The sequence below is a fragment of the Pipra filicauda genome, unplaced genomic scaffold (genome assembly GCF_003945595.2).
Source record: "Pipra filicauda isolate LSUMZ 115617 unplaced genomic scaffold, ASM394559v2 scaffold76_size2844353_pilon, whole genome shotgun sequence".
Lineage (NCBI taxonomy): Eukaryota > Metazoa > Chordata > Aves > Passeriformes > Pipridae > Pipra > Pipra filicauda.
In genome coordinates this window covers 2,374,453-2,396,907 of record NW_024104942.1, presented here as the reverse complement: position 1 = coordinate 2,396,907, position 22,455 = coordinate 2,374,453, and the positions used below count along the sequence as shown (strand labels likewise).

The window sequence follows — 22,455 nt, the reverse complement described above, 5'->3', positions numbered from 1 at the left end:
TGGGATCATCAGCTAATAGTTCCCTGAGATAGGACTTCACAGTGTCTTATTGCTGCATGTTTCAAATCAGCTTTGTGAACTTATTAAAACTGTATTTCAGGAAGAGAGGGGTATACAAGCTAAAAGATACACATAAGCAGCAGGTAATTCAAAGTGATTAATGCATTTATTTTCTTGGGCTTGCAATCAATCAATGCATTTATTTTGTTGGCCTTTTTTTTTATTTTAAAAACAATTTTTCTCCCCTTCTTGTTTATGCATAATTATTTTTGCCTTCTGAATCCCACCTTTATGTTTCTCCTTATCTCTGGAATCAGCCTGAAGATGTTTCAGAGAGAGTGGGAGAGAATTTAAAATTATTTTTGCAACAGAGTAGAACCGGTAGAGCTTTTCATCAGCATGTGTGTGCACATGCACACATGAGCACATGTACATACCAACCACTAAACTTCCACTGAAGATTCTTCCTTGGTCCACAACTGCCAGGGACTGTCTTGACTAAAAAAAATTTCACACTGCAAAACACAGTAGAATGACTGTCTGGTATTTTTGTATGGAAGCTCTCTAGATTTCATCAAAGGAATCTCTTCCCACAACTGTAAACACAGTAGTATCACTCAGCCTACACACAATAATATATTTTAATCTGGCAATACTTTCTCATATGGTAAGAACACCTAACAAGCAAGATAAAGCTACACAATATCTGAATCCATCTCCTTTAGTAATCAGGAATCTTTATTTAATTAAAAATCTGATTCATTTTTAAAACTATCTTAAAAAATTTAGAAATATTACTAAGCACAAATCAGCTCCCACTAAATCAATCACTGGCTAAATGCTTGAGACTGCTTAAAATCATGTTGCATATTTGAAGAGCAAAAGTACATAAAAGTTCTTTTTTCTACATTTCTTGCCCAGCATACAAAAGGTATGAAAAAATCAAAATCCACATAGCTGACCAAGAAGATTATAGACACAAGCATCTCCTAATTAGTCCCTGCATAATTAACAAGATAGCTCTGAAATTCTAGGACTCTGAAGTGACATTGCATTGAATTCTGAAATTTACTTTGTAATTTCAATAGTGAAGAAAAAGGTTTCCATTTATGCCACTCTGGAGTGGCCCTAACTGCTTTTTTCCCATTCTTGTGGGAATCTGAAATATTTCTGCTGTGAAACACTCTTTTTGATATGAGGGTTTCCTCCAAACACAGAGCCTACTGCCACTCACCTGCTAGTAAAACTCTGAACTTTAAAGAGTCTGTGTAATCACTGCAGTAAATGCAATGAAAGCTTCAAGCCATCTCCCAATACTCAGACTTGCTCAAATTTTAAGTCTTCCACTCTACAGTTGCTATGCAGAGGCTGTGATTTAGTAACATAACTGAACACCATAGGCCTGAAAACCTTTAACTGAGCTCTTAGTGATTACATGGGAAGAAATACAGCCTCTAAGGCCTCTCCAATTTCCCACGTGGATATTAGAACACTAACTCTAGGAAGCAGTTAGAAGCTAGATGTATGCAGCAGTTTTCCCTCTTTATATGCCTTGAACAAACCTTAGAAATGAAATTTTACTGCTTTTTCCCCACTGCTGCCTGCAACAGTTTAGACAACCTGAAAGACATCAGGAAAGGACTGGGTCATCTCTGCATCCTCTCTAGATCAGGACACAGACAGCCCATAGACTGTGCAATAGAGGCCTTGTCATGCCATAGCACTCATAGTTCTTGACCCTGGAGGCTGAGGATGCCTCTTTGCTGTCCCATTAATCTGCTGCTTCAGACCTCAAGCAAACTGCTGGTAGATGTGGAATTAAAACATTTTCATCCTCAAATGCTCGTAGGAGTCAATGTGCTCAAATCACGTTCCTGCAGAGAACTCTGGATGTTTCCCTTGCAAAATAATTTTTCAGGTCAGTTTTCTAAAATAAGCAGATGCAAAGCTGCTATAGAGATTTGTAAGCCCAATAACAGCACAACACCTAACCACAGACATAAGCATATTTTCACACAAACCTTTGATGTGTTGGTAACAAGCTTATCAGATACTGTCTGGGGAAGGGGAAAGTTCCCATACCCAAGTCATCCCTTTATATATTTAACCTGCAAACTTCAAAACAGCAAAAATTTGTGTAGAGGAAGTCAAAGTTACTGTAAAGAGTCAGGTTTCTGAACCTCTTACCGTCAGCTCCCCTCCTACCCTTTAATTCACGCACCTATTGACACAACTTTCTATGCTGTAGAGCCTTGTTATTTCTTCAGTATCATCAATACTTGTAATAACAAGCATTTCACATACTGCAGAACTGCAAAAACAGAAATGAGAGAGGATCAGAAGAAACCATTGATATCAAAGAGATACGAGAGGAGGCAATTTATACTGGGAAATTTCAGGGAAGTGATAGCGCTGTACCTGTAACACTTCAAAGCAGTCCCCAGTGTAATCACACATATTCCTGTTGTATTTTTTCTGGACTATATGGGACATGATATGCACATTATAAAAAATATATCAACCTGTTGTTATTAGAGTCAGTTTACACAACATCCAAAAAGCCTGATACTGTAAGACAACAGTTATTCGATATGTGCAGGTGAGTGCTTCCCTACTTCCCCCTGTACCTCGCTGAAGCTCACAAGGAGATAGCCCTGTCTTTTCATCATCACTTCTATCCCTCTTCTTCCCATGTGGGATTCACTAAAAACACGTCTGTAGGAGCCAGCAAAAGGTCTGGCAATGTTACACCTGCAGGTGGGTACAAAAGCCTGACTGAAGGTTGGACTCAACATGAGGCTCTGGACAGCCTGGACACTGAGAGGGAGCTGCTGGCACCTGCAAAATGAGGGCACTGCTCTTCGCACTGTCACAGGTTATTTTATAAAAGGAGAGTTGTTTTTGTTCTGAAGGCAAGGAGGAGTCAAGTGGCCAGAAAGAGGTAGTAAAAGAGTAATTTCTGAGATTCTCAGTACTTTGCATAAGGTGTCACCCCTGTCTAGAAAAGGGGGAGAAGTGAAATGAACAGATGAACTGCTGTAATATCCTGAATTCTAGGACACATATCTACAATCATCTCTGCTGTTAAGAGGAGGATCTCAGGTGGCTTGGAAAGGAAAGATCCAGTAGAGCACACTGACAGAATAAAAGCTATTACTTGTTAGGCCTTTACTGAAGAATTTCAATGGATTTAATTTAATTTCAAGAGGGTTTTGAGAGCCAATATTGTGTAGTCTTTTATCAAGGGTTACGTTACCATAAGCATGAAGCTTCTTTTTTTAATGTATCTTTTGAGGTTTTTCAAAGAAATGATTTTTTCTTTTGAGAGGCTTCTATTATAGCCTCTGCCATACTCCATGAGAGAAGGTTTAATCCATGCTGCTTTGGCTGTTACCCATAGTGTCAAAAAAGAGCAACGCAAATATTCACAATATCCTTAGACAGAAATACAGAGAATTACTTTGTGCTTTCATAGTAGACTAATTCCAATTCTTTCTCTGAAAAAAAAAAAAGAAATCTTTCCAGGCATTTATTTCAAAGATAAAATAGGCAGCTGCTCAGAATAGCCAAATTGATAATAATTTGCTTTATTTTTGATTCCAGCACCTCCTGTCAGACCACATATTCAGTAGAGCAAACTTTTCGTATTAACATTAACTGCATACAAATGAAGTTCCATTTAATTTTTTTTTTTAAGTCATCCACCATGTTTGTGTGATGACTTTAGAAAAGCATAGATGGCAGTCAGGCTCCCCTTTTTAAATGCCGTGTGAAACCAGAAACCTTGTGGCTCTCTGCAGGGCCCGAAAATACTCCCTGTGGGTAGACAAGGAACTTCCAAAATGTTCCTGCTGTACAATACTTTGTTCCTCTTTGTTCTCCCAGAAAAAGCTTGACCCCTAGAACTTCTGTGGAATAACCACAGAATTACAGAGCCAACATCCCCACACAGGAACTGTGAGGGAAGCCTATGAGGAGCTATCCCATGGTGGACCACGCCACAAGATCCACCATTAAAAGCACAATTCCTGCCAGAAATGCATGTTTTCAGTCTATTACACTTCCAGGACAATGACACACATCATTTCTGAACTATCTTTGGATCACCACTCCTGTTGTCTTCCATCCCACACAAATGACAATTTCAAACAACACCGGGCCAAAAGCACAGTTTGGAGCCAAGGTTCACCCTTCCTTTGGGAAGGTGTTATGAGGGCTCAGCTTCTGCAGCCGGCTTCCACCAGCTTCACCTTCCATCCCAATCCCGCTACCTCAAACCAGGCCCATAACACACCACTGGCTCCCTTCCCTCCCCTCTCCTCCTCCTCCCCACCAGGTCAGCCAGAAGCCCCACAACAGGGCTTGGGCAGCACCAGACAAGGGGAGCTCTGTGGGACTCCACACCTGTCTGGGAGATGGATCATCTCCTGTGTTTCACCAGGAACAGATCATTAATGTGTTGGCCTGTGGAGCCAGGAGCCAGCTCTCATCCACATGGCAGACCTTGTTCCCTGCGTGTGCTGCTGCTCTGCTGAGCTCCGACTCGCCCATGTTTCCCTTCACAAGTTCAGCCACAGTATTTGCACCTTAAAAATGACTACACATATAAGGTAACAGTTTAAAAATGACATGATTAGCAACACTGACCAGTTGATGACACATCATGCCATTGTCCAAAATATTCACCAGGGCTGCCTTAGGCAGAATAACCTGATGCCAATTTTTGAGGTGGCAATCTATCAGGAAACCTATCAGGAAGGTCTGAGATACAGCTCCTTGCTGGATAAAGCAGAAAGATTCCCCAGGATGGGAGAAGGTGAGGTGCGTGGGCGCAGCTACCGCCCTGCACGCAGCGCAGTGGACAGCCCACTCCTGAAGGGGCCTGGCGCCAGAACTCAGAACACGTTCGACACACCATAATAGTGTTTAGTTTCACTAAGCTCTGAAGTTACTTGCAAGTGAAGTGTTTGAAAGAAAAGCAAAACTAATAGTGAATTTTGACCTTTTTTCCAAGCCCATAAGAGGCAAAAATGCTTTACATTAAAACACAGAGATCCTCATCAGCAGAATTACCTTCTGCAAAGCAAAACTCAAGCCCCAATGAGTTACCAACAGAACAGAAAAAAAAAAAAAAAAAAAAAAAAAGTGTTTACACTGCATGAAGGCTTGACAAGAAAAATCCTTCCCCCTCTAAGATGAGGAACTGCCTGACACAAGACTCACTACTCTCACAGCCACATGATGAGCAAGAGAAACAGAGAACAGAAATACCAGAGATGTGATGTAAAGCGGTGAACAGGCTAAAATTGGTTAATGTTCTGATTTCTTTTATGAAGGGAGGGTGAATTCTATTTTTATTTTTTTAATTATAGCAAATATCCTAGAGGGCACTAGGAAGTGGTGGAAGAGATTTTTAAATCTCAACACAAAAACACATCCTTGTGTACGCACACATGGTACTAACATAAGTACATGTACACATTTCTTGTTTCAGAAACACTAATTCAAAAGCAGGTATTACGAAATAAGGAGAAAAACACCCCCTTTACATTCATAGTTGTATCAGAATATAGGAAATTTTACAAGGACTATTTTAGCTAAGGCAACATCTACTCCAGTCTTAAAAGACATTGCCAGTATGCATCATTTTTTCCACTCCAGGTTTTGTGTCTTACCTTTCCAAATAGTTTCTCTTCTTCCTATTAAAGTATTAGTATTTTCACTACAAGAAAGGAAATTCTCATTCCTTTTTTTCACTTTCAGTTTAAGCTGTTGTTGCTCAGGGGTAGAATGAAATACAATGAAATGTATTTCTTCAAAGTCGAACTATTGTCTTTGTGGTATATTTGTTGATCTTGACAAATCTAATTTGAGACAGCACTGAAATTTTCTGGTATACTACACTCAGTTTTCTTCAAGTGAATGTTGAACTGTGACACGGATGCAAGTTGTTGGCTAGCCTACACAGTTCAAAATATACTTACATGACTCCCCACTTCCCCTCCCTTCTGTGCCTGACTGCACAAACACACTGGTGAAGTTGCAAACTGCTTTTGGGAAAGGCAGCTACACTAAAAATCATAGAGAGGATGTAATAAGTGAAGAGGCATGATTGTAGTGCAGAACAGTAGGAAAGAAAAGAGCAAATAGCTGCACTGGGAAAAGATAAAAGGAGAAAACTACTTGAAATGAAACACTGGGTGCTGGGTCTGGTTGCGATGGAGTTAATTGCTTCGTTGCAGCCTGCACGTTTTCGGCTTGCGACTAAAATTGTGTCGATAGCACACCAATGTTTTAGATGTTGCTGAACAGGGCTTGCAGGTCAAGGTTTTCTCTGTTCCTCAGCTCTGTCCCCCACAAAAGCAGGCTGGGGCATGCAGGAGGCTGGGAGTGGTCAGAGCCAGGACAGCAAACTGGAGTGACCAAAGAGATACTGCAAATAATGTAATACCAAACTCAGAAACATGACTGGAGATTTGGTCTTTCCACAGTAGCCTCTATTTGGAGGCTGACTAGGCATTGGTCTGCTTGTGGGAGGTGATAAGTGACTTTGCATCACTTTGTCTCCTTCTACCCTTCCCCTCATTTTTAAAACTGTTTTGACCTTGACTCAGAAGTTTTCTCACTCTTGCTCTTTTGATTCTCTCCCCCACGCCACCACAGGGGAGTAAGCGATCTGCTGGGTGGGGGCTTGCTGGCTGGGGTGAATACACCATATACTTAAACCAGGAAAGAATCTCAACCATATTGATGGTCAAGTTATAAATTAACATGGAAGTTAATCACAGAGGCTACGCCTTTTTTCCCTTTTTTTTTTGCACATTTTTAAAATTATTACTATTTACTCTGCCCAAATTTTCACATGCATATTAAAAAAAATCCTAATTTTTCTCCTGGAAGTTGAAGAGCTTTTCAGAAAAAATAAGTACATACACAGCTCACACTGGCTTTCTCTGAATGCTAAACTCACTATAGTTGCAAACATAATTACTCATATTAAGACATAGGCCAAATTTAGGAAAAAATATGAGTTGGTTTAAAGTAGGTGTTCAATATAGGGCCATCAGACTGCTATGGCAGCTGAAGCTGGAGCTGTGTTGCAGACTTGGCCAGCAGTCAATAAGCTCACCCAGACAGTATGGCAGCAAGCTGCCTCTAGCAATATTATAATATTTATTCATCTTTTCATACCTATTTGTTCCCCTATTTTTCTGGTCTATGGGTGAAATTCAGGCTGCTGAGATGAACTGTGCTGATGACAACAGAGTGAGAATGTCAGTGTCAGAAAACACTGCGGCAAGAATCTTAGCTTGCAGACATAATTACAACTTCAGTACAAAGTTCATAACTTTTTCTTCTAATATAAGCAAACATGGTTTGTTGAATTCAGAGAGAAAAGGCTAGGATTTTCAGATACATGTGATGGGTTTCACTGCATACTTTTTAATTGGTGTACAAAGACTTTTTTATGAGTGTTAACAGGAGCCCATTACTCTTCCTCAGCATGATAGGTCTTACTCTGTTTGAAGGTGCTCCATTTTCATCAGAAAAGCAGTCCCCATCATGCTGCAGGAAGCCATGCAGGTGTGCACCCTGCTTTTCCTTACTTAGGCCTTTCTAGAGCAACAAAACAAAAGGTGCACAGAAACACAAAAGCACCCGCAGCAGCTGCCCTGCCTTACATGCTGCTATCATTGAATCAGTGTCGCTGCTTTGAAGCTGTATTCTGAACAAAGGTTGCTACTTAGCAGTCCTTGCAGCTCATTTAGAAAGGATTTGTTTTATAATTTAAAGAAGTAATTAAAAAAAAAAAAAAAAGTGTGTGCTTTGGGAAATACAGCCACAGAGGCAATGGGAGACCTTCTACTTAAACACATTTCAGCAGAAACTCTGCCTGCTGCCCTCCTACATACCAGAGAGTCTGTGCACACTTAAACCACAATAAAAGGGTGCCACAGCACTGCCTTTACTGCACAGCAGTAGGTGGACTGACAAGTTAGTACACTCATGCTAGGTAAGGCTCAATCTGAGTTACAGCAAGCAGATTTTTTTCCAAATAAAATAATCTGAATTACCTGGGGTGAACTTCGCCACTGTCCCTGACCTTCCCTCTGCAGAGATAAAACAGCAGCTGCACAGCCTCCACCTAAACTAGAAATACCTGATTTAGAGTGTTTCTGCTGTACAAGCTGTGGGTGAGCAGGGAGAGCTCAGCAGGGTCTCTCATCCCTTGTAAGACTCTTCGTTTCCTTGCTGTACAGCTTTGCTTTGAGGGAGTGAGAATGACAGAACTGAGCCCATTTTTCCCATTCTGTCAGTGGGGATAGCCAGAAAAGGCTCAGGAAATTCTGGAGACTGAGATAGGTAGGCCAAATGCTGAGAAGAAAAGGAGTCTTAAACAAAACTAAAAACACTTCTCTCTGCCTTCTCTCACTCTGCTAACACCTCTCCTCCCCCCATCACCAGTCATCACATTGGTTTCTCTTCTCTAATTTAATGAGTCTGGAGCTGGCTTGGAAAGAAAGGCAGCAACTACGACACAAAGAAGTTTCTTATGAGCTTGTGTGATGAAGTAGGAGCCTGTTTGGTCAGTCATTGGCTTAACCTACTTTATTTTAATGAATTATCCTTGAAGTGGGATTCACAGAGGTGCCATGTCAACATAGTCTGAGATCACCACCGACATCATCGGACAAGTTTGAAATTAGTTCTAAGTGGCAGTACTTTGTGTGGAGTCTAACAAAACCTATATATAAGCACCAGCCAAATAAATTATCATCTTCTCCCCTGCAGAGGTGTACTAGGTGCCTGATGCCATGAGGAGTGCCAGCATGGCATGCCACCAAACTGTATGTGAACCAATCACAAGGAAAATTATAAACTGGGATTTTTTTTTTAATTCAGAGAAATATTGAATTGTGTGAACTGTGACATACACAGCTCAAATGATCTACTGAAGGACTATATTAATTTTTTTCTCAATAGAAAAGTTTCATAGTCTGTTGAAGGGTGGATTTTTTTCCCATAAAAATTCATTATATAGAATTATTTTCTGTGAAATATTAATTAACAGATTGTAAATATAAAAACTCAGGCTGTTACTGAGGCCCACATAACATAATTATGGCATTGAGAACTGCTCTGAAAATTTAAAAGGTTTGACCCATGATGCTTTCAACCAAGTCCAAAGCTCTGAAACAGTTTAATTTCCTAGCAGTTTTGTAACATTCCTTGTAGCAATGAAATTTGCCTGACAAGACCCTTTGCCTGGAATATACTTTTGATGTCTGAGACAAGCCTGACATTTCCACTTCCTATTTAATTTTTAAGTAACTACTGCTTTAAAGTTTCCTGCCCCAAGTAAACCAAATCTCTTCATTTTTTACTTTCATTTTCCACTTCTGCTTTTCTTTGCCAGTAATATCACTTATAGCTGAGTCCCAGTGGCACAACAGGCTTCCTAACCCTACAGTTTCCACATTTTCTGTAGAACTGATCATCACTTCGTCTTCTGAGTCTGAATAAAATAAACTTCAAGGCTATGCATTAAAATCTTCTAAAAATAGTGCCATGTCTCTTCTCCTGCAGGTACAGCGAACCCCTGATTTCAGTGCTGGAGATGAGAAAGCATCTCACACAGTTTCTGGATGAAGAAAAAAACATTTACATCAGAAGGTGATCTCTGATTCTGGTAGAGCTCTATCTTGAATAAATTTATAGTAAATATACTTGACTAATGCTATGACATACTTTTTTACAAAAGTAAATCTATTTTAATTATGCAACTTGACAGGTCCCTCTCCTATGCAATGGCAAGAGTACCTTTGAGAGTGGGATTTGTTTTTTCTAATAAGGATTGAGAATATGAACATGCTGCTTGTTCATGTAGTAGCTCACAAAACACTATCCTTCTGTAGGGAGTGGGATGTGCATCTACAGCCACCTCAGATGTTCATTTGACCATTGTGTGTGTTATGACTTAAACCTAGGCCACCATTCATACCTTCCAAGAGTCTGGATCTTAGAGCTAATCCCACAGCTTTCCACCCCAGCACTCATCTCCATCGTGGCAGATTACAAGGCAGAGTGTACCTCAACCATCACTGCTTTTTTAAATTTTAGTCATAATAAATTCTTTTCTATTGAAGATTTTTTTTAAGTGAAAACCCTAACGTATAGTGTTAAGAAGTAACACCAAAGAGAAGTCTACAAGCAGATCATAGTGTTCAACCAAAATTAATTGTTGACTGAGTCTGATTCTTCACATTGGGGGAAAGTTTAATTAAAAGAAAAATCCAATAAACAATTTTTTTCTCCTCAGTTCCTCTGACAAGATCAACTATACTTCAGCAAGAAGAGATTAAAAAAGAAAAAAAATCCCCATTAAAATACAAGCTAATTGAAATGTTCCTTTTTTTTTTCCTCCAGTGTGTTAATTGGACACTTCAACATCTCTGTGACCCTGAAGAGGAGAGAACATTCCTTTCAGCCTTGCTGCTGTGTTTTTCCAATTGCACTAACAGGCCTTTTTGCCCAGCAGCAATCCAGGCAGAGCCAGCTGGTTTGGTGCAATCTGGAAGCTTGTTGTAATAAGAGGCAGAACAAAAAACACAAGGAAGAGCCTGGCAGCTGCATAAAACTCCCTCCCAGCTCTGTTCTCCACAGAAGTTCACCAGCCTCAACAATCAGCATGACCAGCCAGTCTCAGGGAATCCAGCAGCTTTTGCAGGCAGAAAAACGTGCCAAGGACAAACTGGAGGAAGCCAAAAAAAGTAAGTAGCTGGCCTGTTTTTACTGTACTTCTCAAGTGCAAGCTCTTCAGAATTACAGTAGATCACAGAAAAACATTTCATCTGTATCCATGCATTAATGCTGTGCCTTGACTGCAACCAGGCATTTAACCAGAACTGAACATTCAGAGTTTGCTTAAAATTCTCTGTTTGTGTGTGTATGCACATGTGCCTTATTATGTTAAAAGTGTTTTCTTTTTTATATTTGTCCTGTCAGCCAGATTTATTCTTGCTTTATCTAAATGCCAATAATGCCATTACTGCCTTCCCTAGCTATTTAAACTAGAATTCTACATGCTTCTGGCTTCCAGCTCTGAAGGACCAGACTCCAAACACTATTTTTCTCCATAAGTCCTATTAAAATGTTCCTCTTTACTTGCAAAATCTAGTAACTTGTCTCCTAATCTCAGCTGGACTTCAAAAAATTATATGAAAACAAAAGGGAGACTTCAGCACCATGATAGTAATCAGTAGAATCACAAGCACTCTCAGTACTGTACTAGATCATTTATAGAAGTTTTATTACATGGTGCAAGTAATTATTCTCCTGAGTGTAGCCACCAACCACTTGAGTCACTGACCTGCATTAGCACTGAAACACTGATACTGTTTCATGGAGTTACCCTGCTTTGGAAACCAGCAGCCGGAAACAAGACTGTGCTGCAGAACTCAACTAAAATGTATGACGATGTCACGTGGAGCAAGAGTGTGATAAAGGAATATATTTTGTTTTCCAGGGAGAAATGGAAGCCAAACAGAAATAATTTCTGTAGTTTCCGTATCCCTTCTACACATGAATCAGTATTGCTGTGTGTTCATTAACTGTTAGTGTGACATCTCAATTTGTACAGCAACACACAAAAAAACATGTAGAAAGGCAAGTCCCCTTCCCTGAGCACCCAACCACTGCCTGTGCCTTGCAGACGCAATAGAGAGAAAAAAAAAATTCTCTCATCTTCATAAAACAGAACTCTCCCAAATGCAAGCCTGAAAGCAAAGGATAATGAAGAAGTGATTTAATCCTTACATAGCCAAAACAGGTGCGCTGGGAGGGGTGTTCTCCCTTCTTATGTAAGGCAGAGGAAACACACTGTACCCTAAAGCAAGAAAGCATATGACCTGGAAAGACACAGCCCCAGTGGAGGGAGGGGGAGTTTGGCCTGAACACAGACTGCCTTTAACTATGATAGCTTGAAGTTGATTACCCCTTACTTTTGGTTTGAGGTTTTTTTGTTGCTTTAATTTCATTTGGTTTTGTTTTTAAAACTGGATGAGTCAGTTTAGCTTTTTCTAAAACACACAGTTAAAAAAGAGGCTTCAAACCTTAAGGAATTTCAAAAAAGAAAATTATCATTATAACATAAAAGTAATGACTGAAGATGAATGTCTTGCAGAATCCAGACACAGTTGCAGGTGCATTTACTCTACTCTGTAAAAGACACACTCCCTTGTTATCATCTCAGCCTTACTTGGAGTGCTTGTGATAATCACAGGGTTTCTTACAGATAAAGTATCTTCAAGATCCCTCTGAGTCAGAAACTTCAATTAAACCACTACCTACGCTTACCTCAACACTAATACAATGGTAGGAGTTAATAACCAGCTACAGAAAAACAGCTATTTAAAATTTTTCTATCAGTAAAAATGTTTAGAGTGAAAATAATTCATCAGTATGACTTTCTTCTCTATTCCTTTTAAGGCCATACTTTTCTTGCATTTACAAAAATTATTAAGAAAAATAACAGATTCAATAAACAAATTTAAATGTAAGAAAACAGATCAATAACTGCGAGGGAGGAACAGGCTGCCCAGAGAGCCTGTGGAGTCTCCAATCTCAGAGATGTTCAAAACCTGCTAGATATGGTCCCGGTCAAGCTGCCCTTGCTCCAAGCAGGGCTTTGGAGCATACCCTGTAGATTCCTTCCAGCCTCAGCAGCTCCATATGATCCCAGGAAAAACTTCAGGAATTTCCAAAAGATTTTATTCCTGGGTATAGCAGATCAAGGGCAAACAGTTTCAATAAATCCACCCTGCATTTTGTGCCAAACCAAGCATTATAGCTAAACTAGCAGAATAATTATACCTAGACAATCAATGCATTCAACATTACAAGAGGTTTGCAGTGAAGCCACAAAACAAAATTAAAAAGTCCTATGTTGTCGTAATTTCAGTATTTTCATAACAATGTCACTACACCACCTTAGATACCTAACTATACCACCATAATTCAAATCCTATGGGACAAGGACAAAAGGGATTCTTTTAGAGGGAAATCTGGCTGTGCCAAATTGGAATTACTTCAACAATCTCTTCCTTGGAGTGATTCTGCAGTTAGATCAAATTGCAGAGTTTGTCTCTAAGAATAAAAGCTAAGATGAAAGGAAGTATATGAAATGCAACTGATATATCCAGCACAAGTGGTTAACCTGGGCACAGAGTTCGGTGAAACAAGGCAAGGACGTGCTGCTTCCCCCCAGAAATTGCCAGCCCAGATCCACCCGGTACCAGTTCAGATCAGCAGCTTCTGCTCAGGGCCTGGGCTCAGCAGGTCTGGGCTGCAAGTGAAAGCAATGAACCCATCCAGGCAGTGCCAATGCAGTCCTGTCCCTGCTAAACTGTACCTGTGACCTCCTTTGTCACCACAAACAGGTACTGCACAACACCCCTGTACCAATGAGTCTGGCTGTCCTGTTTACAAACTGGAATGTCAGAAGAACAAATGGCAGGTTGCTCATGGGACACAACCAGGAAAAGGCATTTTCAAGGAAATGTGAATAGCAAAACTACCCTTCAGTGTTTACAGTTGATACATAACCAGATCAAAATGTAGTGTGAACACACGTAATGTTGTATATAAACAGGTAATAGGCCTGGTTTTTGCTGACATATGTGCAGTTGTTTGTAATTCAAACCCCACTTGAAATAACTGAAAAAACAGTAAATAAAATTATATCGATAGACACGAAACAAAGCAAAAATAAAGCTAAAGCTCCTCTATACATGCTTTTTCATACTTCTAGCTCAATACCCTTTATCCTGGCTTGCAATATCTTTACTGTATCATTAGCCCATATCCCTTATACCTGACAAATTAATAATAGTTGAATTAATTAGTTAGTAAATGCACACGTGCAAGACTGCAACTATTAAATTGATTAAACACAAATCAATCCAGTCTGCAATTCTTTGGCCTTTAGAATGTGGCTCTGCTTTATCTATCATTTTTACTTAAAGCATAATTTGGATCCCAGAAATAACTGAGCATTGTCAGAGCCAAGACATCAATTCCCGAAAATCCTTTTGGTTAAAACAAGGGAAACAAATGTGTCATGAAGACTGGGCTTAGCAACATTTGTTTTCCTATAGATTTTTATGGCTTGGCTTGAATTTCTCGTGCCTAATAAAATGAAAACTGAGATGAAAGATTTCAGGAAATCAGACTAAAACCAAATGTTAATCAAAATAAGATATAATAAGCAGAATTATATCCATGGCACTCTCTTGGATAATATCCAAGACCTATTTTATCTACTGAAAAAAACCCTATATATACTGATCAGCTGCTTCTATTGTATTTTATTAAAAGTACAAAAGAGTCTTCACAAAATGAGCATCCCCAAATCCCAATTTGCAGACAATTTAGCACTCTTGAAGACAACTGAAGCTGTTCTATTTTAAGAAAATATGATTAATTTTTCGCAACTTCTTCAAATGATTTGATTTCTATGCAGAAATTCAGCTAGAAGCCTAGATGATATGTTTGAAATCAAAAAAGCCAATTTTAGCATTGCAGTTTTTGGAAAGTAAGATAACTTAGTGTTTTGAACAAATTAGAATGCAACATTTTTGCCTCCTACTGTCTTTTTCTTGCAAGATCTAAAAAACTCCAATAATCTAAAATACACCAGTTCTTTTGGATCTAACCAGAGCTAGGTATTTCATTACCATCACAGAAACACCTAGAAAGAAGAACACAGCCTTTCTCCATGCTGATAATACCTTCCCACGTTAGGCAAGAAAATCTAACACAGGGCTGGCTTTTACAGCAAGTTAAGATTTGGCCAATTTACATGATGCCTAAAAATTTATAGGCTGTCAGCTACCATAATCATGGACAAGAGTGGACAAGGAAACCAAGCATAGCACAGCTGCTTTGCTGCTCCCTGTCTTCAAGGATGGAAGGAGCTACAGAGGGACAGTAGCAAACCAGAGGGGCAGGGCCCCCACGGCACACCCTTTGCAGCAAAATCCCTTCAAACTTGGAGCTTTATGTACCTCACCTGTATGATCATAGAGATTGGTTTGTCCATCTTCCTGTATTTCTTGTCCTCTTTTTGCATGATCTTGGCTGAATTTCAGTGCTTTGCCACCCTTCAGTGGGTAAGGGTGGATTTCAGCTTGGCTGTGCTCTGCACAGAACCCAACGCAGCAGATCAGTAAGGCTTTGAAAAGGCAGTCCCGTACTGCACAACTAAGGTAGCAGACAAGTGGTTAACAACAGACTGATTAATTAATTTTGGTTTGTCTCTAGTGGAACAGCAGGTTAAGCTCTAGTTTCTGCTTAACTTAATCAGGTGCAGCATATGCACTGTCGCATATGTTGGCAGTTGCCGATTCTGTCCACAACGTTGTTGAACTAGCAGTAATTTACTCACAGCTTTTCCACTTAATTAAATAGGAAGCAGCAGGTTCCTGCTGTGCCAATCCTAAAGGCATCATGGTAAAATGAAATGGCTGTTGCTCCACAGTGACACCCTATGTATTGTGCTTACTCCAGTGCACTGTCAAGAGCTGACACATAGGTATATATATACTTTTTGGTTCACTACCTACATTGTCAGAGGCAAGTGAACTGCTGTTTTACAGTAAATCTCTTTCCATTTTGTGCATTTTAAAAGGATATATTTATCTATCTGGTGGCCAAATATGCAACATATTTACTACAGATGGCCCCCCAGATGGAATTTGAAATTAAAATCCCACTGATTTTGAAATAATTTAATTTGATATAGAGATCCAGTTCCTCAGCTGGTGAAATTGGCAGAGCTTCATCATAGTCACTTCCCCCCGAATGCTTAGCTCCAGAGAATCACCCCCCGGCTCCACTCCTAGAGGAAAACTCTACAAAAGGCTGATCAGCTCCAAATTTGGAGAGGAGAATAAGGGAAACTTCAAAATATAGACCTAAACCTGGTTCCAAATTTTGTTGTCCAGACTGATATCAGGCTCTTACACAAATCTGTCTGTTCACCCAACACTTCACACAGTGAGTGGCAGAAGATGGTGGAATCAGCCTTTATCCTACACATACAAATTCTGGGAAAATACCCACTAAGTTTTAAACTGTCTCTCTCCCCTTCATGCATAGGCACAGTGGCTCAACGGCAGAAGGACTCTGAGAAATATAATTTACTACACAAGAGAGCCCTGCACTCATGAACTGAGAGTCAGTAAAGCTATCTAGTTCCTCAGTAGTTTGCTCCTTCCTGTAAAAAGCCTGTATACAGCCACACACCCAAGGGTCCACAATAAGCATGGCCACAAAAGCAAACAGTCCAGGAATCAAGACTTGAAAAGGTAATTCACATTTCAGGCATCTCTCCACTTCTACTCACCCATCTGCAGGTGATGACTTTGGAAGAAGCCATCAACTGGGCAAGTAGTTTCCTGCTGGATCAGGCATTTTACCCAGGCTTTTGCTGAGTCTCAAATGTATTAAAACCAACAGCCTTCCTCTTGAACTTCCTCATTGTGCCATGCTCAGTGGAAGCAGGTTGCTATATGCCACACCTGATAAGGTTTTAGAAGCCCAGCTCAGGTGTAACCAATACAGTATAATAGCCTAGAGAAAACAAATCAGAAATATTCACGGTCTTCTTCCTAGTCTAGGTGGAGAACATTCCTTAGGACTTCAGAAAAGGTACCTTTCACCTTCTATGCTTGAATTGGTTACAATAAGTAAATTAATTGATGTGTCACACATGAAATCAAGTTGCCTAGAATGCCCCTTTCATCCTTGTGATATCCTAATTTAAGCAACTAAGCAGTTTTTCAGACATCGAAGATATTTCTCCTGTTAAGAAAAGGGAGCAAGCTTATTCCCCCCACTCCTAAAATTGTAGCCATACAGAAAGAGACTCCAAAAATCAGCATCAGCACAGGTGTTTCAAGTATAACATATCAACATTCAATGCAAGAGGTTTACAGTCCCATCAGTCAGAAAATGACTTTTTCCTCACAAAGTAGTGTAGCAGAATCCATGCAACTTCACCAACTTTATAAAAAACAGGCAGACAGAGAAGACCACAGGGGTTTTTATGACATTTTCACCAGCTCCTTCATGTAAAACCTTAAACATCACATTCCCATCAAACCTTTTATCCTTTCCATAACATACTTGCTAGACCCAGGAACTACCTTATGCCCAGTCCTGCAATGACTTATGTGCACTTGATTTGACAAATCCATAGTGTTTTACCTAAAACAAAGTAACTATTCTCAGCAAACAAAATTAAGTATGTAAACACACCTGGTCAGGAGGAAGGCTCTTGTTTCCGCTACACCCTACAATATCACCTTAAAGATCACCTTCTTTAAAATGAAAAGGAAAAAAAAAAGTTTTTTTGAATCGCTTTCATATTTTCTGTGCACTGGTAGAGGATACCATTGACCTCCTCTTAATCACTCACCTCTGCACTGGACAAAGCTTAGGTAGGAAAAAGGTGAGAGAAGAAAAGGACAAAGCCTGAAGGTTGCAACTCAGATTGGTAATGGTTAAGACATATCTTGCAGTATTCTGGAAATTTGCCAGCTCCAAGAAGAATCCAGTTGGTGTGGGATGAAGGGATGCTGGCAACCAATCGATACAGCAAATCTTACAGAATAACGTCTTTTCCCATCAGTGACAACTAAAATCTGTTATCTGGCTGCTACTATTGCTGATAAAGAAAAGATAGATATTTATATAAACACCAAGCTGTGATTAAAAAAAATGCATTTGTGTTACGAGAAAATGTGTAGTTGCAAAAAGACTTCTGTTGTTAGCAAACCCACAAACTTTTCATTTGATGTGTGCTTCTGCACTGGAAGTTGGTCTCAGAAGATGGGTCCTTGCATGACCGGCTGTCAATCAAAAAGTACTCTACATAAATCACTTCAGCTGTTCTGACCACTCTTGTGTAAATAAAGCTGATGGACAAAGTTTTCAGCAAAGTCAACATTTTATTATGCCATCTAAAATCCCCTGTTTTAGAGAAATTCATCTTTTGGGATGCAGTGATAGCATGAAATAAATCGGTTTCTTCCTCCACTAGGAAAGGGGAAAAGGCTGAAGCAGGCCAAGGAAGAAGCCACAGCCGAGATAGACCACTACAGGTTACAGAGAGAGAAGGAATTTAGGAGCAAGCAAACAAATGTAAGTAAGAAACATGCATATGTCCTCTTGTAGTGTCAATCTGCTCAATGGTAAACCAAATTGCTTCCAACAATATTACATGGATACTTCTGCAAATCAATGTGATCATACTTATTAAACACAGAGATATCACCCTATGGTGTGCATATGCCTAATTTTTACTTTTTCACAGGCTTTGAATTCATATGTAGAAGAAATTATGGACTCTTACCACTAAAATTGTCCAGATTCCATATTTGGTTCATGCTTGTACTTTGAAGACATATCTTCCTTAAGGAAAAATACCTTTGGGTACTCTTTCTATAACTGCAGACAGACCTCATTCCTGTCTTGAAACTGGAGGTTTCAGTAAGGTGGATGTCAGTAAAAGCAAAGGTTTAAAATGTTTCTTTCTATTTCTGTTCCACTTCAGCTGTCTGATACAAGACTGCATCTTTTATCAACTCAAATCACCAAAATTTTAGAGTTTTTCCACTATGTTTCTATAGTAGAAGTGGTCTGGCTGATATTTTGATATCTGAATTAAAGCCATTTAATACATTTATGGCACCTTGCATTTTTGTCTAGTATTTTCATGAAAGTTCACAAACCATTCTCTTTTTACCTGGTGACCTTCCTCTTATGTATTTGCTCTTGTTTTTTCCCCCCAGCTTCTACCGTGCAAAGGCAGGGAAACTACTTGTGGAAACAAGTAGTTTGGCTTTTTTTGCCAACAAAAAAAGCCAAAGAGGTCGAATAAAAACTGCTTTACAAACCTGTCATAAACCATTTTCCAGCAGGGATCACAAGCCTTATATAGACACAAAGTCTCTAACATACACTGCCAGCACACACTGTCACACAAGCAGGCCAGGTAGAACTGTCTCATATGTACAATTTCAGATGTTTACTGACACTGAAATAAAGTAAAAACACCTCTAAAATTTGTTCACCTTTTCAGTCGAGCCAGACTTCTTGTTTTAGGTCTTAAATAGCAAAAGAGTACAGATGCTTTGCTGTGAACTCAATTTTTTCATCACAAACAAAATTAAAGCTGCAGGGAAAGGCCACTATTTGTCGACTGAACATTTCACAGAAGCAGGACAGAAGACATATTGCTCCTCGAATGACAACATGTTGTACAAGATCATCAGTCCTCCTTCACGTTCCCTGACCCCATTATGTCGAACATTTATCTACCCAGACAAATGTCATCATTATTAACCTGTGTCTGGAAGGCACTCAGGAGATTCAGCAAAGCCAGTGCAGGGGGAGATCTGATGCCCAGTTCAGTTTACTTGCTTGGGCATTTGGACACAGGTATTTTTAATTCTTTGTCACAGTCTCATTTAATGCTATTCCTTCTCTTACTTTGCGTTGCTCATATCCAAACTGGGGTAAGTTTCCTCATACTGTGAGATGTTCCACATCCATCCAGAATTAAAAAAAGCAACAGAAAATAACAAGTAACTTGAGGTTAGAATGACAGTATGGATGACACTTTCTCAAAACATGCAAAATTTTTAGCCTGCATCTCAAACCAAGTTTGCTGGTGTTCATGGTGTTTGTACTCAGGGTCTGAGATCAGTGAACTCTGGAGATGTGCAGCCTAATTCTGAATTTTGTGGCTTCCAAGTCAATGTAATATTTTAGCAACTTTGGAATGATGCTGGCATAAAACCTCTATAGGCAAAATAAGGGACAGACCCTCAAGGTCAGCAGGAATCATAAACTAAGCAGAGCACTGTCTGCATTCTGAAAAGAAAAGGGTCTCCATATTCAGAAGCAGAAACAAAGAGGGAAAACACATAGAAGAATAAGAATTTACTATCTCAAGTTACAATGTTAGCATGAGCTGAGAGAGCAGGTCTGCAGAGGCTCTTCTTAAAATTATAATACTTTTCTTGAGGTTTTTGAAAAGTATTTAGTAGCTGGATAACATGCAACCATCTGGGATCTCTACAAAGTTATTTTTCCCAGTGGAAAAAATCAGCTTCATAAATCTGGCCTAAGCTGTACAGCCTTTCCCATATGTGACCCTTGCAACTTGTCTAAAAGCTAAAATAAAATGTCAGCCAAAAATAGTTACTATAGAAAACTATAATCTTTTCCCAGTACTTACTATAATGTCTACAACTTACATTTCTTCCGAACTGAAGTATTTTACATGTGAGTTACAGACCAATGTCTTACTACACTGTCAGGTACTGACAAATGGAACTGCGAGGGTGAGCTGAGCAAAAGATCTTAACTCAGTTGCTTTCCTTCTTTTAAGCACTAAGTTGGGCTGAAACCACATGGAAAACAAAGCTAATGACCTTGTTTTCGGTCATCCTCTAGGTATCCCACTAATGTATTACAGGTTAGCTTCGCCAGCTAGTCCACCCCAGAGAACCATGGCAGGAACAAGAATATGTTACTTATTCCCTTCTTATTCTGCCAGCACACAGAAAAGTCTCCTGCTTTCCCCCACAGAATTCTTTAGGTGAAAAACAATTTCTCTACTGGTATCTGAAGGACTTTTCCATAAGGGAAAAATTCAAGGGATGTTGGGGCAGTGGGGGAGGAGGGAGCAAAGTCACAGATTTGGAACGTGTGCATCTGTTTATAACATAACCTTGCTAAAATGTTCAGCGAGTCTAGAGTCAATTAAATTCTAAGCGAATGTCCTGATACTAACTGTGCCAGAAGCTGTCTGGTATTTCGCCAGATAAGAAAATGTAACATTAAAAGACCTTGTCTGAGGCCTGTTGAGGGTTATACATCACTAACTGCTGAAGACATTTCAAGTACTCTGAAACTGTAATTATGCATTGTCAGGAAGGCTTTCCCATGTTTTGCTCCCTAGATGTGCTCATGTGCATTCTCAGTGAGGCCAAATGAAGCACACGGGTGATAGAACTCAGTTGACTAGTCATTAAAATAGAAAACAAATTAAAAAGAGCGATATAAAAGACAAAACATTACGATGTTGTTACTACACTGAGCTGGGAAACTTTCATTACATGGGGAGATTCCCATTGCTTGTGAGTATATGAAAGAATTGCCTTTAATCCTGTTTTTGTGATCTAGTTCAGCCTAGATCATACCCTTACTGTTAGGAAGCACTGTGACGTGTTTGTGTTATGCTTATGCTAGATGATGAAAAATAGTACAATAAACAGTCATATATAACCTTTTATTTTGCTCAGAAGCCTTCTGCTTTTCAGGTAATGGGCTCCCAAGGTAACCTCTCAGCTAAAATAGAAGAGCAGACAACAGAAAACATCCGAAACCTCACGAGCAGCTACCATAAGAACATGGAGAGTATGATGAAAAAGCTCTTGAGCACGATATGTGACATCAACCCCGAAATTCACCCAAACTTCAGACATGCAGTTTAAGATGTGCTATGTTCATAAAAAGTGGCCTTCTTTCTTGATAAGCATAAATACTTCCTCATGTATTGTTTCTGCATGTGTGAGAAAAAAAAAGAACACTAAAGCCAAAAGCACACAATTCACACGGGCTTTTGATGTGACAGGAATTCTACAGGGTTTTGTAAGCATTTGTTGTAATATTGTTTCCTGTTGGTAGCTAAGCCCCTGTCATTTAGACTGGGGCAGGTCGACAACAGCAGAATAAATGATTATTTGACACCACCAGCTTTTCAGTGGGAGTCTTTATTCCTTTTCCTTTATAAAATGTTCTGTACTGGGATGTTGTGTTTCATAAAGTCTGTTTATCCCCATCTTTACTCTACTTCAAGTCCCATGAAATAGAATATCACAAAAACTTAAAATAGAGCATTTCTGTTTTCCTTATGACACGTGGAGTGATCAGGTTATGGACCATAGAGGAACCGTTTAGATTTTGGTCAGAAAGGGTCAAAACATTTTCAATCTTTCTATGCTAATTTAAAGCAAAATACAGTTGACTTGTACAAATTTTTGCTAAAAGTCATACTCAAAATATTGTCCTGTTGCTTAACTACACCACAAATTTTATATAGCTTTGTTAAGTGTGAAAAATGAGGTATAATCATTATTTATGAAACTGCTTCAGAGCAACGGGCAGACTAGCACATCCATCATTATACAGTTACCCTGAAAGCACAGAAATCCATGGGCTCAAACTCTACACCAGTTATGCTAAATGGTACCTGAATCCACAGGTTGATTACAGAAATCACATCAGTTAGAGCTCATTTCTGTTATTCTAAGTCACCTTGAGCAATACTTCTCTCTGCAATGGCACAGGTTTTCCCTGGAATAAATTCTACTGAAGTTACAA

At 39.5% G+C, this 22,455-nt stretch overlaps 2 protein-coding genes across 3 annotated transcripts in view; one reads left to right on the top strand and one right to left on the bottom strand.

The window, feature by feature from the left end:
• Positions 1 to 22,455, bottom strand: part of PTPRC (protein tyrosine phosphatase receptor type C) — a 119,153-nt gene that overhangs the window by 75,658 nt on the left and 21,040 nt on the right. The gene's annotated exons all lie outside the window — the stretch shown is intronic.
• Positions 6,219 to 21,824, top strand: LOC113983841 (V-type proton ATPase subunit G 3). The gene is made up of 4 exons (XM_027713374.2): positions 6,219 to 6,291; positions 10,524 to 10,772; positions 18,104 to 18,204; positions 21,393 to 21,824. Exons 1-4 carry the CDS (start codon positions 6,219 to 6,221, stop codon positions 21,564 to 21,566), a joined length of 597 nt encoding a protein of 198 aa, XP_027569175.2. The 3' UTR covers positions 21,567 to 21,824.